Source organism: Mastomys coucha, unplaced genomic scaffold (assembly GCF_008632895.1).
Source record: "Mastomys coucha isolate ucsf_1 unplaced genomic scaffold, UCSF_Mcou_1 pScaffold16, whole genome shotgun sequence".
In the NCBI taxonomy this organism is placed as follows: domain Eukaryota; kingdom Metazoa; phylum Chordata; class Mammalia; order Rodentia; family Muridae; genus Mastomys; species Mastomys coucha.
This window is the reverse complement of record NW_022196898.1, coordinates 57264308-57283448: the sequence shown is the minus strand read 5'-3', so window position 1 is coordinate 57283448 and position 19141 is coordinate 57264308. Positions and strand designations below refer to the sequence as shown.

The following is a 19141-nucleotide window of genomic DNA, read 5'->3' as shown; positions in this document are numbered from 1 at the left end:
CACAGAGGGGAGGACAGAGAACATCACAGAGGGGAGGACAGAGATCACAGAGGGGAGGACAGAGAACATCACAGAGGTGAGAACAGAGAACATCACAGAGGGGAGGACAGAGAACACCACAGAGGGGAGGACAGAGAACATCACAGAGGGGAGGACAGAGAACACCACAGAGGGGAGGACAGAGACCACAGAGGGGAGGACAGAGAACACCACAGAGGGGAGGACAGAGAACATCACAGAGGGGAAGACAGAGAACACCACAGAGGGGAGGACAGAGAACATCACAGAGGGGAGGACAGAGAACACCACAGAGGGGAGGACAGAGAACACCACAGAGGGGAGGACAGAGATCACAGAGGGGAGGACAGAGAACATCACAGAGGGGAGGACAGAGATCACAGAGGGGAGGACAGAGAACACCACAGAGGGGAGGACAGAGAACATCACAGAGGGGAGAACAGAGAACCTCACAGAGGGGAGGAGGACAGAGAACATCACAGAGGGGAGGACAGAGAACATCACAGAGGGGAGGAGAACAGAGAACATCACAGAGGGGAGAATAGAGAACATCACAGAGGGGAGGACAGAGAACACCACAGAGGGGAGGACTCACTGCCAAGCCTGGGGTCTGAACAGCACTGACAAGCAATCAGGACACCACCTACTTTGAGAGTTTAGCAAATGCCAAATTCTTTACACATACTGCCGATAATTTTTAAATCCCTATTCATAGAAGACAACACGAAGGGGGGAGGGGGCTAAGACCTGAGAACAAGTCTGCTGGATGTTAAACCTTATGCTCTTAAAACATGAATTATTTCTATAAAGGAGTAGCCATTAGAGAGAGAGAGAGAGAGAGAGAGAGAGAGAGAGAGAGGGAGAGAGGGAAGGAGGGAGGGAGGGAGGGAGGGAGGGAACTAAAAGCACGTCAGTGACGTGAAGTGTCATAATGGCCATCCTGGAACCCAAGCTCACCTTGTGCCTGCATGCGAGTCCTCACCAAAGCCAGGGGGTAGCTGGCCAGCTGCCCACAGGTGCTAGATAGGGCTCCACAACCCAGCAGCACCACCACGCCAGGGTTGACAGAGTCTTTAGCAAAGTTGTCCAGCCAATAAGACTTCAAAAGCTACAAAACAGAAACAGAAACAAAGAAGAAATCAACAAAGGAGACATTCAGCCACTGCGTTAACAAGGGCTGTTTCGTGTCGTCAGTCAACTCTTTAAAATAAATTATTTTGAGCATAAAAATATTTGCTAATACATATATTTTGAATATGTGGTTTGAATGAGAATGGCTCCCATAGGCACATAGGTTTGAGGACTTGGCCCCAGTTAGGGGAATTGTCTGGGAGGAAGTAAGTCACTGCAGGTGAGCTTTGAGGCTTACAAGCCCACCCATTCCTAGTTAGCTCTCTCTGATTCTTACTTGTAGATTAGGATGTAAGCTCTCAGCTACTGCTCCAGCACCATGCCTGCCTGCCTGGATGCGGCCATGCCCCCTGCCATGATGGCCATAGACTCACACTCTGAAAACCTAAGCCCCAAATAAACACTCTCTTATACATTGCCTCAGTTGTGGTATCTTATCAGAACAATCATTTAAAAATATAACCAACACTTTAGCTTAAATATTTTAAGTTTTTTGATTTGATTTGTTTGTTGGTTCCTACTTTTTTTTTTTTTTTTTTTTTTTTTTTTTTTTTTTTTTGGTTTTTCAAGACAGGGTTTCTCTCTGTATAGCTCTGGCTGTCCTGGAACTTACTCTGTAAACCAGGCTGGCCTCAAACTCAGAAATCTGCTTGCCTCTGCCTCTCAAGTGCTGGGACTAAGGCGTGTGCCACCACCGCCTGGCTGGTTCCTACTTTTTAAATAAATTTTATATGAAAAGTTCAATACAGAGAATGAGGAATCGGAATCGGCATCAATCGTTTATCACTGTTGCAGACTATCATGCACATGACTGCGTAAGTCTTCCTCAACAGGCTTCATAGTGGTGTCTCTACACCAACATCATCCCAGTCATGTGGGCCACACCTTGAGCTACTGATGCTTAAACACCTAAAACATCACCAAGCAACACATGTTTTTCAGCTCCATTATAATCTGCAGCAACCTCATCATATATAAGTGGCCTCCTCTCATTGCCCAAACATTACTATGTGGCACATGATTGTATGTCTTATATGATGGATTATTATTGAACCAGTAAGAAGAATAGAGTATGAGGCATGAATGAACTTTAAAGACCAATATGTTAAATGAGATAAGCCAGACACACATAATATGTCTAACTCCACTGATGAAACATCTAAGCTACCTACATTCATAGAGACTGAGGGTAAATGAGAGGTTCTGGGGTTCAGGGGAAGGTGAGGTAGAAGGTTACTGCATAATAGTTTCAGTTAATAAAAAAACGTTTTGGGAATTTACAGTAGTGAAAACTGCATACTAGAGAAGCTATAATTAATGTTACTGAATTTCATGGTTTAAAAAAGGGAGTTTTCAGTTCTGTTTTCTCACAATTTCAAAAGTTAACAATGTGATAGTCCAAAAGTCTCTAAATTGTATGTTTTAACTGGGTGAAAACTCTTGGCATGGGATTTGTATCTCAATAAGGCTGTTCAAAATAAAAGAATTATTTTATAAAAATGAGGACACAGAGCTGGGTGCTGGAAAGATCAAAGGGCACACACCTGCGGATGGACAGCCCGGCCCCCAACTGTTCTCCTCAGCTCTCCTGGCCTTGACTCTGCTGTCAGAGTCCACAGCAACCAGGTACCCACCTACCCTGCACAATGATGCATGGCTGTCCCTTCACTCACCTCGTACACAGCAAGGTCAATGCCCGCATAGGGAATGATGCCTAGTAAATTGGGAACGTAGCCTTTGTAAAATGCCCCAAAGCCTTCATGTTTCAAAATCTTCTTGGCACAACCGTATATTCCAGAGTATTGTCCAGTTTTGGCTACAGCTAGCCGGGTTTTCAAGACCTAGATAGATACCAAAGAATGCAACGCAATATCATTCTCACTTAACATCGAACAATTCAAAAATATTGATTTTATAAAACACTAGCAGATTCTATCTCTCAAGAGAATGTCCAGTCTGCTGATAGATTTTCCCTCGGGTGTTACTTCCACTGAGACGCTAACATGACAGCCAGGAAGGCCAATTATTTCATACAGAGTCTGAAGGAGGACTTTGCCAAAAAATAAAAATAAATGTGGACCAGATAATCATTTTTTTGTCCTAATAAAATTAGTTAGCAAGGAAGGTGAACGGTGGCATCGGGGACAATTCCAGTGACTTCAGCTTGAAGCACAGGATGGAAGGTGGAGAGTGGGAAGTTTTAGTTGAAATGAGGAGCGTGTGGAGTCATCTCTGGAGACTCAGGGGTAGCTCAGCCTAAAGAACTTATAGCACCAACATGAAAACTTGAGCTTGACTCAAAAAACCCACATGAGAAGCCAGGCATAGGAATAGAGGAGATCCCTGGGAAGGTAAGACAGGCGCATGGCTGGGCCAATTAACCAAGACTGTGCACTAAGCTTAGGCCAGGGAGAGACCCAGTCTCAAAAACAAGGTGCACACTATCTCCTGATAAGTGACACCTGGGTGACCTCTGGCCTCCAAGGGCACATGCACATGCATGTGTACCCACATAAACATACACATATATACACACATATGTGTACCCACATATATATACACATATATACACACACATGCACACACACATCTACTGGCATGAGTATGGCATAGAGGTTCAAGTTCAGGATATATTTTGCTTAGGTCTTAATCAGTTACTGGAAAATCCTAGTTGTATCCATAGAATTATCCACATCTACAGTTTTAGTTTCACTCTAAAGCAGGAGTTGGCCTACACTTTTTGCAAAGGCCAAGTAGTAATTATTTCAGTCTTTGCAAGCCTCAAATGTGAGGTCTGTTACACATTCTTGGCTTTTCCTTTGCTTTCTCCCTGACTTCTTCAGGAGCAACAATAGTTGAGGCTGTACACCACAGTCCTTAGGTGGACCACGATTTCCTAGCCAGCCCATGCTTTACTGGAATGATGTCTAGTTGGTATTACTGTCCTCCCATTACTGAGGTTATGGTACAAAAGCTCCCTGGAGAGGAATGAGAGTAATATTCTGTATCAGTACTGTGACGGCCAGCCTCTGAGATGTCCCCTGAGGATCCTGTCTCCAGGGATGGATGCTCTGCTTTGCACAGCCCTCTCCCACAGGGTACCAGGGTCTGTCTGTGTAGCCAGTAGGATACAGTGAAAGTGACCGAAGACAGTAGTTTTCATTCCTCACAATCTTTCTCCCTTCTCGCTTATAGTGCTGACTATAAAGGAAGCAAGTGACCATGCTGTGAAGATACACAGACCATCTAGAAAGGCTTGCATGAGAGAATGATGTTTCCAGACAACCGTCAGTGAGGCCTGGCAGCACCCACAAGAGTGAGCCTGAAAGCAGATCCTACCCAGGGGTTAGCCTCTAGAATACCACAGCCCTGGCTGACACCCTGACAAGAGGTAGTAAAAAGCCTGGAGCCAGGGAAACCCAGACTCCCAGTTGCCAAACTGTAAGCTGGCAAAGGCTTGTTCAAACTGTTGAGTTTGGGTTAACTTAGTACACAGGTTCAGTTCATACACCACCAAGCAGTCAGACCATAACGGTACTTGCCTCCATGGGATAAATAAAAGTCTGTGCAGTTGCGCCAGCCATGGAACCAGAGATAAACCTCTCAAAGGTCCCTAATTTTTGTCCTTCCTCGGTAAGTAACTTCTTGTACTGTAAAAAGAAAGATAGATAGAGAGAGAGAGAGAGAGTAAGGAAGAAAGATAGTTGAAGATGCATATTAATATCTACATTAGGGTAATTGTGCCCCTCCCAAATTCTTATGTTAAACCCTAACCACCATTGCTATGGTATTAGGAGATGGAGTCTTTGGAGACAATTATGCTTAGAAGAGGTTCTGAGGTCTCAGGACAGAGCTAGCATCCTTATCAGAAGGTACACCCAGCTTACACTCTGCCAAATCATGCACCAAGGCCATATGACTGTAGAGCAAGAAGCCAGGAGGAGGGTCTCCCCTGCCTGGCCCCTTGATCTCACTCTCCTTAAGCAACAGAGCTCTATTAGTCAGGCACTGTCAGAGTCTCTCAGGAGACAGCTATATCAGGCTCCTGTCAGCCAGTACTTGCTGGCATCCACAATAGTGTCTAGATTTGATGATTGAATATGGGAAGGATTCCCAGATGGAGCAGTCTCTGGGTTGTCCTTCCTTTAGTCTCTGCTCCATAGTTTGTCTCTGCAACTCCTTCCATGGGTATTTTGTTCCCCCTTTTAAGAAGGAAGGAAGTATCCACATTTTGGTCTTCCTTCTTCTTGAGTTTTTTTTTTCCTTTCTTTTTCTTTCTTATTTTTTTTTGGGGGGGGGGGGACGGACCGGGAGAGGAGATATCATTTGACATGTTAATAAAGAAAATAAGAAAAAAAGAAAAAAGAAAAAAAAAGAAAAAAGAAACTAAGGTGTAGAATTGAACTTTTATGGCTCATATAGACCATGATAAACAATAATGAAAGAAAAGACCAAAAAAATGAATTTTTAATTAGCTCCAGTGGTTCTGCTAATGACTGTAGGAGGAGCTAACCTCTAAACTCACTCCTGGATTTTAATCTCGTCAATGGGGATGCTGACAGGAAGGCAAGTGCCACATTTACTATGTCAGCCATTCACTCAACACTCAGTACTTCAACTGGCCTGTCCTCTGCCTAAATGCTGGAGTGCAGGGAAAAGCCAGGCCCCTGCTTTTGTGGAATTTGTGAACTAAACACTATTCCATCCACACAGAGGAATTCATCCGAACAGTTTCCTTTCCAGGGGTACTTTTGTAAAACTCAGATTAAGTCCCCTGTGTCCACTAGGAATTCAAGATGAGTCACCTAAGACAGTGCTTTGAAGACCTACTTAGAAAAGGGGTAGGGGAAACCTCCCTCTATAAATGGTATTATGACATCCAAAAATCCCAGAGTTCAGCAGTGTAGAGTCACTGAGTTTATCTAACTCTAGGCTCCCATAAGGAATTTCCTTGTGAGGTATTAGGAATGAAGGCACTGCATGCTGATCTTCATGGAGTCGGTTGGCTAGCTCCTTTTTGTTAGTCATTTCCACGGATGGTAACAATTACCTGTTCATAAGCCCAGAACTTCACAGCTGTCTCCGGAGCTATTTTAATGACATTGGTGCCATTTCCTCTCCAAAGGGAACGGATTCCTCCTTCCTTTACCATCTGCCGAAAGCCTCCAAATATATTCATTGATTTGGAACCATGAACCTAAAAGTAAAAGCAAAGTGTCATGGGATAATTCCGCATATTGTTGCTACCAATCCTAAAGTAGGTCTGAGCCAAATACAAACATCGAATACTGGAGGCTAAAGCCTACAGTGAGCGTCTCTGTTGGGCGGCACGGGGCATAGACAAAGGCGGCCCTGCACTTGGTACTTTCCTGGATTCCGCCCCAGTGCTTCCTATCCTTGGCTGATTTGAATCCTTATTTCTTCCTGGTAATAAACCAAGACCATGAGTGTGTGTTTTTATAAGGCCATCTAGTGAAGTATTAAACCTGAAGGAGACTTTGGAAAGGCCTTCAGGTGTGTGGAAATTACAATCCTAAAAGATCCATTTTATTTTAAATAATAAACTTCATGATAACATATGACAAGGGAAAATGTGTGCTTTCTCGATGTCAGTTTACTAAAGAAAACGGCCTCTATCAAATTTCTCCCATTCTCTATAAAGCGCTAGATCCATAAACACATTTTGGAACTGGATACATCATGAATGAATGGTAGCTTAAAATACTGTCAGAAATATTTTGTTCAAACAATTTAAAAATCAAAAGAGTACTGCCTGTAGCTACGACAAGCACAGCTTTAAAAACACTTTAGGGAACCATCGCATGGCCCTGGAGACACAGGCTTGGTTCCCACCACCCATATGGTGTCTTACAACCCTCTGTAACTCTAGTGTCAGAGGCTCCATGGGCACTGCATGCGTAGAGTGCACATACACCCATCTGCGTAAAATGCCCATACACATAAAATAAAATAAAATAAAATCATTCTTAGGCAGCCACTATGTTCTTCTAGGACATATGCCGGTGCTTATATAAGCTAACTTTAGAACCACCCTTGGTTAAAAACTCTGCCCACTGTGGAATGGAGGAAACATAAGATCTCAGAGGTCACATGGCAACTTAGCAAGCAAGGCTCTGGTGGTTAAAGCTCTATCATGCTTCATCTATGCTTTTTCATGCAGGAAATTTTAATTTTGCACCCTCAGTTTCCTCATACATAAAATGAAGCCAAAGCACCTGCTTTGCCAGCTGCCATGAATATTAAATGGGTTCCCGTCATGTGCACAAATGGATATCCTCTCTTTTCTCTTCTCTCCTTGTGGCCAGCCCAATACCTGCAAGCAGCCAAGTCCGTCTAAAAACCCAGGTGTTTTCTGCTAACCTTACATCTAGGATCACTTTTGGAATCACATTCTTGTCACCAAGATTCTAGACTTGAGAAATCCTCTGCTTTCCCAAGTCATAAGGTCAAAGGAAATATAAGTAATTTAACGAGAACTCTATAATAGCAGTGAAGGTTTATTTTAATTAACCATCTAAAGTCATGGGATACCAAAGACTAATGTTTCATTACATACAAGTACTAACAGTTTATGGTTTAGTGGGGCAGCACCAAATACTTAGACATGAGCCTAATCTGAGGGTTAATGGTAGAATAAAATGTTCTAAGACATAAAGGGGACATAAGGCACACGACTCACCTGCATCATGACTTTGAGGCGATCCAAAGGAGCGGTGCTCGTTCTGGAGACGGCGCCTGCCACACCTCCTGCCAGGAGCTGCCTCCACCACTGTCCTGATTTTTTCTCATCTTCTGTGAATTCATCCGGAATAGTTAAACTATCCCCTATGTCAATTCCCTGGTGGAATGGAAAGAGATCGATCCCACAGTTCTTCAGTAGCAAACAGATAAGCCCAGAACTTTCTTTTTGTGTCAGAGCTGTTTCTGTTAGGACTAATATTCTTCCATGGGATTGACAGTGAACCAAGCTGAGCCCACATCAGTAAGAGTCTGGTCACACGGAATGCAACGCAGAATCATTATTGTACAAGACTGGGAAGCATCAGTTACAAAGTCCCTGGGCCACAGTCACAGCTTTCTCCTTTTTCCAAGTCGGGTGACTTTTATTGAAAGGGTAGAGTTTACCACCTTTAGTGAATCCTGGTCAGTCCCTTTTCACAATGCTAGAAAACCACATGGTGTGTGACAGCTTTGACAAACTACTTAGCCAGTACCTCTGACACTCTGTCATAGTAGTTATGCCCCATTACGCTCTGTGCCATGAGTTTTATATATCTAAATATATATGTAAATATGTAAAATTAAAAATTAAAGCATGTACACCACTAGCCCTATACTCGCCTTCCTTATAGTTTGAGAACAGTTTTATCATTATGATATTTGTTTTTGCAACTTAATCACTTCAATGCTGTGGTAGGTATAACTAGGTCATAGAGCACTTCCCTAGCATGTTCCAGACCCTAGCACCACACACAAAAAATGGCCTTGGCATAAACTTCATGAGCAAGAATGAAAGGAAATAAACCAAGCTGGTAGTAATGCTCTCTTCTTCCATTTGTTCCCAATAAAATGAATCTATGGTTATACCATCAAATGTTATCGACGATCCCCGAAGATATAATACAAAGTTCACAGTGTAAAATTTATAGTCGTAATTGATTTTATGATGGTCTGTGTAAACGTAGGCATTGTTACTAGTGACAATGTGAACCCTCAGAACATTGAGAGAAGTCAAGGATACTTCTCTCCAAAGTCCAGGAGACAAATCCACAGGTTGTGGGGTGGGAGGTCCCACAGAAGGTCCCCAAAGGCTTCAAGAAACAGACCGCATGACAAGCTTAATGTATACCAATATATTTTAGCAGAATGTTAATAAAACAATCACACTAAGATTTTTGTGGAGTATAAACTGGCAGGGAATGCCAACCACGTGAGTCAAAGGTACTCTCTAGCATTCAGTGAGTAATGCAACGCCTCATGACAGCAATAACTCTAGGCAGCCTGCCTAAATAAGCAGAGGTTTGGGGACCCGAGGCCTCATCAGCCTTAGCAACCTGGAAGCACAGGGGTGACTTCAGTTGGGGTTGACTAACCCCAACTTCCCTTTCATGAGCATGCTCTAATAGGCAAATGCCACCTGAGAAACATCCCACAACTTTATTGCCTGAGTTTCCACTCTGACCTGTGTCATGTGCTCATCTGGGTGTTTGTTATGCAGCACACTAACCCTGTCTTGAAAAAAACAAAAACAAAAAATAACAACAAAAATAGATAAATAGGTAGGAGGATAGACAGACAAACAGACAGACTTCAGTAATGTGTGTCCTCTGACTACCAGGCTTCCCTATGGCAGAAGCAGCACATGGCCAATGAGAACCAGACAGCTTGTTCATCAAGATGGGACTTCCTCCAAGTTCTGAGAAAAGCTGTATTTATGCCATCTTGGAGGGGCTTTAAAGATACTCTATAAATCTGTGCCTAACAGAATAAACAGAACTGTAGAAATCACATATATTCTGGGACTCTCTTGAGACTTGGCCAGCCTTCCAAAGGTGTTACGGTGCTCTTGGGTGGTAGCTACTGTGAACCAGAGTTCCATTAAGGGATAAGTGACTATGAAGACTAGCAGGCTGATCGGAACTTCAGTGATGTGGAAAGGCTGCAGTGTTGCAAGTCTAGAGGCAACTTCTCTTAACTGTCTTCATCCTTCTTAATATGTAATTATTGCCCACCTCTGTGTGTGACCTAACATCCTTGTGACTATTAGGTAAATCCTTTGGAAGAAATGAATGACCCCTAGATCCCACCAACAAAAGGGCTAAGAACGTCATCACACAGCATCTGAGACCCATAGTAGAAATTTCCCTACTTTGCTGTAAGTCATCTATCTCATGTTTCTACCAATGTATTTGTCCTGAGTTATGATTTTCCTTGCCCTGTTACTATTTTAAAAAACACCTCATGGAACTATTTCCATATCAGAACACAGAATTTAGGAATAACCTGGCTAGGGTCCCTCATTTCAAAACAGAATAAATTGTTTGTCTCCCTTGAGGCGAGAGCTGTGTTTCCTGCATCGGCACTATACCTGTGGCTTGGAGCTACAGATGCATAAAGCAGACTTACAGTAGAGTGTTTCCAGAAACGGATAATTTCCTCAATGTCTGTCACAGGGTTAAATAAAAAGTAATCCCTCCATTCATTCCAGTCCACCGTCATCGTCCCATCAGAGTCGATGCTGAAAGTTTAAACAGATGATCAAAGAACAAGATAAATGAATGATAAAAGCACAGGGCCAACAAATATTGCCTATTTTACTTTACAGAACAGAAATTGCTTTCCAACTTAACGTTCATACTGAATCTTAAAAACCCCTTGGCAGGTTTACGAGGTTCAGTGACAGGGCATTTGGTTAGCAGGCATGAGGCCCTGGACTCTATCTTCAAGAAAAACACTATATGCAATTATACATTGCTGGAAATAGAATCTATGTGTTATTATCTTTTCCAATCATCATCACTATTTGGAGAAAACTGCATCCAAATATTACAGAGAGAGCCCACTGTAGATTGACTACAGCATTCTGTCAAACTCAAAGTCACTAGGCTGAAAGACACAGAAACTGGACATCGAAATATTGAGAGGCGTAAATGAATGAATTCAGGGTCCTTTTTCCCTCTTCACCAGTTCAGGATTATTTCTTAACACCCTAAGCTAGCAACATTTGGGTATAATTTTGAAATAGATTCAAAATACACTATCAATTTTCTTCTCAACTTTTATCAATGAAAGAAAATTAACATACTGAGCATGGTGGCACATATCTTTAATCCCAGCACTTGGGAAGCAGAGGCAGGTAGATCTCTGAGTTCGAGGCTAGCCTGGTCTACAGAGTGAGTTCCAGGACAGCCAGGGGTACAGGGAAATCCTGTCTCAAAAAAAAAAAGAAAAAAGAAAATAGCTGGGTGGTGGTGGCACATGCCTTTAATCCCAGCACTTGGGAGGCAGAAGGCAGGTGGATTTCTGATTTCGAGGCCAGCCTGGTCTACAGAGTGAGTTCCAGGACAGCCAAGGCTACACAGAGAAACCCTGTCTCAGAAAAAATAAATAAATAAATAGGTAGGTAGATAGACAGATAGACAGACAGACAGAAAGACAGACAGATAGAAAAAAAGAAATAAAATTAGCAGTGATTCTAAAAGATCTAATTCTAAATGCCTGATGTTTTGAGTTTTGAGAAGTCCTCATTTTCAATTCTAAACGTAGCATGCTGTCATCTTACAGCTGTAAGTAATAACAAACTCTGAGGGGTGTTGGTGTTGGTGTTGTCCTTTTAACAAGCTTCATGACAGAAAGCCCATTCTATGAAATTTTCCTATAAACAGTGCAAAATCCTGCCAGACATGCTCAAGGGGCTTGGTTATGTATTGAATTGAAGTGTCTGGGGAAACTTTTGGTGTTTCCTCACATTTTATTCTATAATTTATGTGACAGTGACACACGCAGGTGGCATACAAAAATGCAATTTTCAGATACTTATCATTGTGTTTTCAGTGCCGTTTTCTGTTTTGATGTGTTTCTTATATGTGAAATTACAGTTCAACTTTTACTTGTCCCAGTGCAAAGGTGTCAACACTCCGCATCTGCTGAGAATCCTGCTCATTTGCTTGTGTTTAAAATATATTCTGGGTTGCAGTGTTAGCAGCTGGGATTCTATCAGTATTTTCTGTTTCTGTGCAATGAGTTAGCATCTAACCCCAAGTTCCCTTTCATGAGCATGCTCTAATAGGCAAATGCCACCTGAAAAACATCTCATAACTTTACTGTTCTCCAGTCAAAATATGCCTGAGTTTCCACTCTGACCCATGTCATGTGCTCATGTGGGTGTTTGTTACGCAGCACACAAGCTGACTAGTAATACACTTGGATCCTTTGCAGAGCTCAGAGCTAGAATTTGCTTTATTCCTAATGCTGTTAAAGGAAATAAAAGAAAATGATTCTGGCCTTAAACAAGACGTGGGGGGGTGAGGAGGGGGCATCTCTGTCAATCTAAGCATTTGTCAATTTTTGCTTTTTCAAAGAACGAACTCTTTGTTTCATTTTGACACAAAAATTCTCAATAAAATATTTGCATGTAAACTGAAGACAATAACACATTGAAAAGATTATGCACCATGATCAGGTCAGTTTCATTCCAAGGATGTAAGAAACAGGGACTGGAGAGAGGTTCAGGAGTTAGAGCACTAGCTGCTCTCCCAGAGGATCTGGGTTCAATCCAGCACCTACATTGTGGGGTAAATGGACCATGCCACCAGAGAGAAGAACTAGTAAGGCTGAGCCAGCCAAACCCCAGCATTTCTCAGAATTGAGAACAGTAGGTGTGAGGCCAGCTCCTACCTGATGTGGAACACATAACCACAACACTCCACTGAGAGGACCATGACAATCAGTCATGTAGCATAAAAATCTGGAGTTCTTGGTGCTAATAAGGTATCTAGATAGGCCTGAGTGTTTAGCCAGTGAGCTTCCCTTCCTGGGCATTCCTTACAGGCAGGCGCTCAAACAGCCCAGCTGCAAGTCAGACACACAGCCCGACACTACATGGAAGCCTAGACTGTCTGTAACTGTAGTTCCAAAGGAGCTGATACCCTGTTCTCACCTCTGTGGGTTCTGCATGTACATGGTACACACACACACACACACACACACACACACACACACACCAGCCAAACATTCATACACATAAAATACTTAAATGGTTCAACACACACAAGCCAATAAAGTAAATATAGCACATAGTAGAGCCAAGGACAAAAAAAAAAAATCACATGATTGTCTCGATAGATACAGGAAAAACATGTGACAACATTTTACATCTCTCTATGATAAAGTTCTGAAAAGCTAGGAGCAGAAGGACCCTATCTCAACATAATAAAAGCTACCTGTGACAAACCTACAGACAACTTTATATTGAGTGGGGTAAAATGAAAGAATTACCTCTAAGATCAAGAACAGGCTAAAGCGTTCAGTATTTCCACTATTTAGTACAGTGTCTGAAGTAATCTTAAAATTCATATAAAAGCACAGAAGACCCCAAATAGCTAAGCCAATTCTGAGCAAAAAAAGAATAATGCTGGAGGTATCACCCTAACCTGATGCTAAATTACACTACAAAGCCACAGCAACAGCAGTAGCACAGTACCGACACAAAACAGGCACTAAGATCAAGAGATCAGAGTACCTGGCCACAGACACCTGACTCTTCTCAAAAGACAGCCTCTTCAACAAAATAAATAAATGAGAAAAAATGTAATTAAACACCAGGAAACCCACAAATAATGAGTTGAACAGTTCTCAAGAGAAGACTCATAAAGGGGCAGAAAATACATGAAAAATGTTCAACAATCCTCAGCCATCAGAGAAATGTAAATTAAACTCATTTTGACATATCACCTTGCCCCATTCAAAGGGCGCTGGGTGCAGCAGGGAGAAGAGCTTTACACTGTTGGTGAGAATGTGATCATTCAGCCACTATGGAAGTCAGCATGGCGAGTCCTCAGAAAACGAACCTAGAGCTGGCATATCATCCTACCACTACACTTCTGGGAAAGTACCCAAAGGCCCTAAAGCACACCTCAGGGCACTTCTCATCCGTGTTCATTGCTGACAGCTCACAATAGCCAAGACATGGAAGCAGATAGATAGATGGTTATCAACAGATAAAGGGAAAAATAGACACACACATATACATACATACATACATACATACATACACACACATACACTCACATTCACACTCACATAAACACACACTCACATACATACACATACTCAAATACACACACATACATACATACATACATACACACATATACACTCACTCACATACACACACACACACTCACATGCACACTCATGCATACACACATATACACTCACATACATACACACATACACACATATACACTCACATACATATACATACTCACATACACACACACACACACACACACACACATACACACACCAGAGAATTGACCTCTATAAAGAAGAAAGAAATTGTCATTTGCAGGAAAATGGGTGGAACTGGAGATAATCATGATAAGAAAAACAAATATTACATGTTTTCTCTCATGCAGAATCAAGATAACTTTGAAAGATGTAACTAGAATGGGAACTTTTTGGGTGAAGGAGGCCATCAGGAGGGAGACAAGATGAGAGTTTGATCGAGAGGTAAATGTGACTGTAGAACATTCCAGAAAAGGTCATAGTGAATCTCGTTACCTTAGAGTGTTAACATATGCTGGTACTCGATTTAAAACAAGGAAGAAAACAAACTGATTTAAAAAGTAACAGCCAGGGGCTGGAGAGAGAACTCAAGAGACTAAAAGCACCAAGCACTCTTGCAGGGGACCTGGGTTTGGGTCTCAGCATATACATGGTGGTTCACAACCATCTGTAACTCCCGTTCTAGGGGACCTAACACCCCTTCTGTGTTCCACAGGCACCAAGCACGGAAGTGAAGCAGGGACATATATGCACACAAAACACCCACTACACACAAAAGAGATAAAGTAAATGTTTCAAGTTAGCATTGAACCTTTATCCCCTATCTCTAGACACTGCGGTCCTAGTGTCCCTAAGGACTCTTGACAAACAGCTAGCCCAGCTTGAGCATCCCTCTCCCATCCCTGCACTGTGGATATTTTGTGTTCATATAGACATAGAAGGGAATAAAGGAAGGAAGGAACCATAGCAGGCGGGTGTAATGAGGTGTGCTAAGATGGAGGGAGGCATTTTAGAGGGGCACTTAGAAACTACCATTGACAAGAAGATAGTACAGTAAAATTCAAAAGTAGTTTGTGCATCTGATGAAAGGCTTACCTTTGAAGAATCAGCTCTGCTTGCTTTTCAGAAATATGTAAACCCAGCATCTGGAGAGACTGGACAATTTCAGAAGGCTCAATTTTCCCTTCAGACAATGAAAACAGCATAAGGTCAGGTTCCGAGTCTGAGAACATTCTAAATACTTAAGGTGAAACTGAGCGTTTAGGTGAGCCAGCAATTTGCTTAAAAGCATATTGCAGCATTAATACTCAAAACTTTCACAATTGCTTAAACAAATATACACATATTGTTTGATTCAGTAATCATAAAGCATAGTGGATATACAATGATATTCCTCCACATAGGAGAGTAAAATCTCCCTGGCCTTGCTAAGTGTTGCATAGAAGCAACAGGAGAGAGCTCTAAATCTTCTAACTAGGGACTGCTCATTTAAAAATACTCATAGCCACATCTTCCTAAGTAAAGGGCCATTTACTATGTGTGGAGTTGTGTGACCAGGTGAAAGGGAACAAGAAATGAAGAAATTGAGCCAAAGAAGACAGAATTCTCTCAGAAATCTGGCAGTAAAAATATACAGTAACAGCAGAAAAACAATGAGAGAGAAAAAAACGTAATACAAGGAAAATCTGAACACATTGTAGAGGGAACAAATCAGGAGCCAAGGAAAGAGGGAAAACAGAACGCACACCATAAACACAAGCACCCATCCTGGGGGAAGGGGACCGGGGTCAGGAGTCCCCGGGGAGGGGTGGCTGATGGGGAGGGCATGAGGGAGGGGTAGGAAGGGTGGGGAACTGGGGGCAGGAGGACAGGATAGGACTGAAACCTTACTCAGAGTAAGAGGCTCTGCTGCCAGAGCAGTGTGGACTGCAAGCTCTGTGTGTGTGTGTGTGTGTGTGTGTGTATGTGTGTGTGTGTATGTGTGTGTGTGTCTGTGTACGTGTGTGTCTGTGTGCGTGTGCGTGTCTGTGTGCGTGTGCGTGTGCGTGCGCGTGTGTGTGTGTGTGTGTGTGTGTGTGTGTGTGTGTGTGTATGTGGGGAAGAGGAACACTATACAAAGGACAAGGGGAAGGGAACATGTCCTCTGAGAGAGGGACCTAAAGAAATGATGGTGTGGGGAGATAGGAAAATAGCAGGGAGTCTGGAGAATGTGGTGGGCAGAGCTGTTGTCTTCACCAGAAACACCTTTGGATCCCTCCCAGCACTCTCCTGGGCCGCACTCAAAGACTTAGTCCTGTATGGGGAACATCTTCTAAATGAAAAACTTCCACCAAAGATGTACAAAGATGCAAAATGCAGGAAACAAAACGGATCTTGAAAAAGAATGTTGTTTACATTCTGAAAGCTAAAACAAAGTGCAATGTCATTTGAAGAATAAAGAATGGGGGCTGGTGAGAAGGCTCAAAATCCCAGCAACCACATGGTGCTTCACAACCACCCATAATGAAATTAAAAAAAAAAAAAAAGAATAAAGAATGGGAGCTTATCCTCATTATGTCTCAACTAGGCACCCCTATGTTCGGTGATTAAAAGTTTTACTCTTGTGCATGGCCATGAATAATTGAAACACATATCTTGGGATTGCTTCTGATGTCAAATTTTAGCAAGTAGCAATATTCACCAGTACAAGATAAACTATAAATGCTTAAGTTAAGGAATTCTGATGAAAGCATGAACCTATAATGATACATTGTTTCAAAATACATGTAAAGTAGTAAGTGAAGGGGAACAGTCTACATTTACTAACAATGTATCATTAACGTCAATGTATCGTTTTATAATCTTTATCAGTTCCTTCTCCCTGCCAGCAGTTGCCTCTGGGCACGGGGTCTAGTGCTTTTCCTACCATGGCCATTGCTGGTTTTCTTCCTATTTAACTGGGACTCCATTCCCAAGCTACTTCTTTAAACAGAGAAAATGCCAGCCCAGCCAGAAGGTACAGACTCACACTGTGCTATTAGCTTTTTAAGGATGAGACTCTCTGCTCTAAATTAATCCTTCAAAAAGATTGCCAAGTGTAAGATATGAAGTTCTTGAATTTTATAATATACAATAGTCATGCCCATATATAAAAAAAATTAATATCTCTTATTGGAAAAACAAGTAAGTAATTATTTGTTTGAGCCACAACTATAAGTGGGGTCAGCATAATCTCAATAGTTGACATTTTGTGGCAATTATTTTTAATTCAGCAGACAAAGCTGCCTACAGATTTTCTTCACTAAAAATATGAACTCTTGAGGCTGGACAGATGCCTCAGAGCTTTCCCAGAGGCCCCGAGTTCTGTTCCCAGAACCCATGTTGGGTGACTCAGAACCACATATAACTCCAGTTCCAAGGGATCTGACAGCCTCTTGCAGTCTCTACAGGTACCTATACTCATGTGCTCATAACCCTACACACACATACACAGACACACACACACACACACACACACACACACACACAAAACTAAAAATAAAATAAAATATTAAAAAAATAGATCAATAAAAAATGAACTCTCAGTCATATTAATAAATAAGTAGTAAATGGCACAAACAACAATCACCTAGAATTATCTTAGCCTTGAAAGCATAAAGAGGACTTTTCATAAGAACTGATATAGGACACACCATCATTATTCTTGTCCAAACTTTTAAATGCTAATTTCATTTTCTTCTCATGGTCTTTCAGGTATTTCATAAATTCTTCAAAATCCAGCTTCCCATCTTTGTTGACATCGCCAGTGGTGAAAATTTTCTACAGAAAAAAAAAAAAAGATTATTTTATTGTTAGCATGGGCTAAAGTAGTGAACTAATTGTGTGTATACCAGAAGCAGACTAGCTGCTTTTCTTTCATACTAAAATACTAGTTTGGACTAGATGTGTTACTGCGCATTACAGCATAGTTCTACAGCCTTTCCTGTGGTAAGTAAAGATTCCTTGAGTTTCACAAGCTGGGGATGGTGCCAATTTAACACTTATATGGAGACTAAGACTTCTCTTTTGAGTCGTCTTATAATTCCCTCTGTGGGAATAAAGGCAAAAACAAGGGCCATTTCTTGTGAGCTTACTGCTGTCATCTGTGTTCTGATAGATGGGCAGGGTACAGAAAGCTTAGTAGTAGAAAAGAGGAGATTTATCATGTTAACAGGTGCGCACAGGCTGGCTAGCTGGAAACAGAGAATCCAGTGTGGTTGTATGGGGTGGCATAGCTGTCTTTAGTTAATGCAAAATTGAAAACGGAGACAAAACTTAAGAGAACCGTTTGTGTTAACTTAAAGAGTATTGATTAATCAAGTCGCAGTCACTTGGAGAGGAGATTCTTAGGGGAGCTAGTATGTAATTTCCTGTATTGTCACTAGAAGCATCAACTGTCTTCCTCTAAGCCTGTCATTTCTAAAGACCAGGCTTCCTGGCTGGGAGAGCTGAGTAATATCTGTTTTTATTTATGATCTGACCATTATCTCCAATTTATAGAAAATATTCCAGTCTCTCCAATTTATAGAATAACAATACAAAAATTATCACTTAAAACTTATCACTTTTCATAATAAAAAGCTATCTTTTGTATCTCATGCTATACAATGTAAATTTCTATTTTAAAAAAATTAATTGAATTCTAGATCCATATGAATGAAATTTCTGCTGCAGACGTATGAGAACTGACTCAGCAGAACTGCTTAAGAGATGTGATCTTTAAGTGAGGAAAAGCCCAAGAATTCTTTTAAAGTAGAATGTTCTGTGTGGTTGGTGGAAGAGCCCTGGGGGAATGGCTCTCTTTTAGTTTTGATAATTGACCCCTTCATCCATAATCAATAGATATGCAAAGCCTCATAGCTTTGCCAAGAAGATTTTCAGGAAAATGAAACATTGAAAAGGAATAAGTGGGTTTCAGAAGCCTTAACTTGTTTATGACAAAATCTAGGCTTCCTTCGGCAAAGCTAACTGATACCAAAAAGCAAATGCTCATCATATTTGAAAGAAGAGGGACCAGGGTCCCAACAGCCACCTCCATATAGAAGATTCTCAACTCTTAAAGTTCCCACCTTTAAGACACTTCTCTATCTGACGCCCTCTTCTGGTGCATCTGAAGACAGCTACAGTGTACTTACATGTAATAAATAAATACATCTTTAAAAAA

At 41.7% G+C, this 19141-nt stretch overlaps 1 protein-coding gene across 1 annotated transcript in view; it reads right to left on the bottom strand.

Annotated features, from left to right (window-relative positions):
- Window positions 1–19141, bottom strand: part of Slc25a24 (solute carrier family 25 member 24) — a 35607-nt gene that overhangs the window by 5266 nt on the left and 11200 nt on the right. The window contains exons 2-9 of the mRNA XM_031375227.1: window positions 17631–17757; window positions 15055–15142; window positions 10297–10408; window positions 7850–8008; window positions 6200–6346; window positions 4692–4799; window positions 2823–2990; window positions 976–1126 (exon numbers count right to left, since the gene is read on the bottom strand). Of these exons, the coding sequence (XP_031231087.1) occupies window positions 976–1126; window positions 2823–2990; window positions 4692–4799; window positions 6200–6346; window positions 7850–8008; window positions 10297–10408; window positions 15055–15142; window positions 17631–17757 (1060 nt within the window). The remainder of the gene's footprint in view (window positions 1–975; window positions 1127–2822; window positions 2991–4691; window positions 4800–6199; window positions 6347–7849; window positions 8009–10296; window positions 10409–15054; window positions 15143–17630; window positions 17758–19141) is intronic.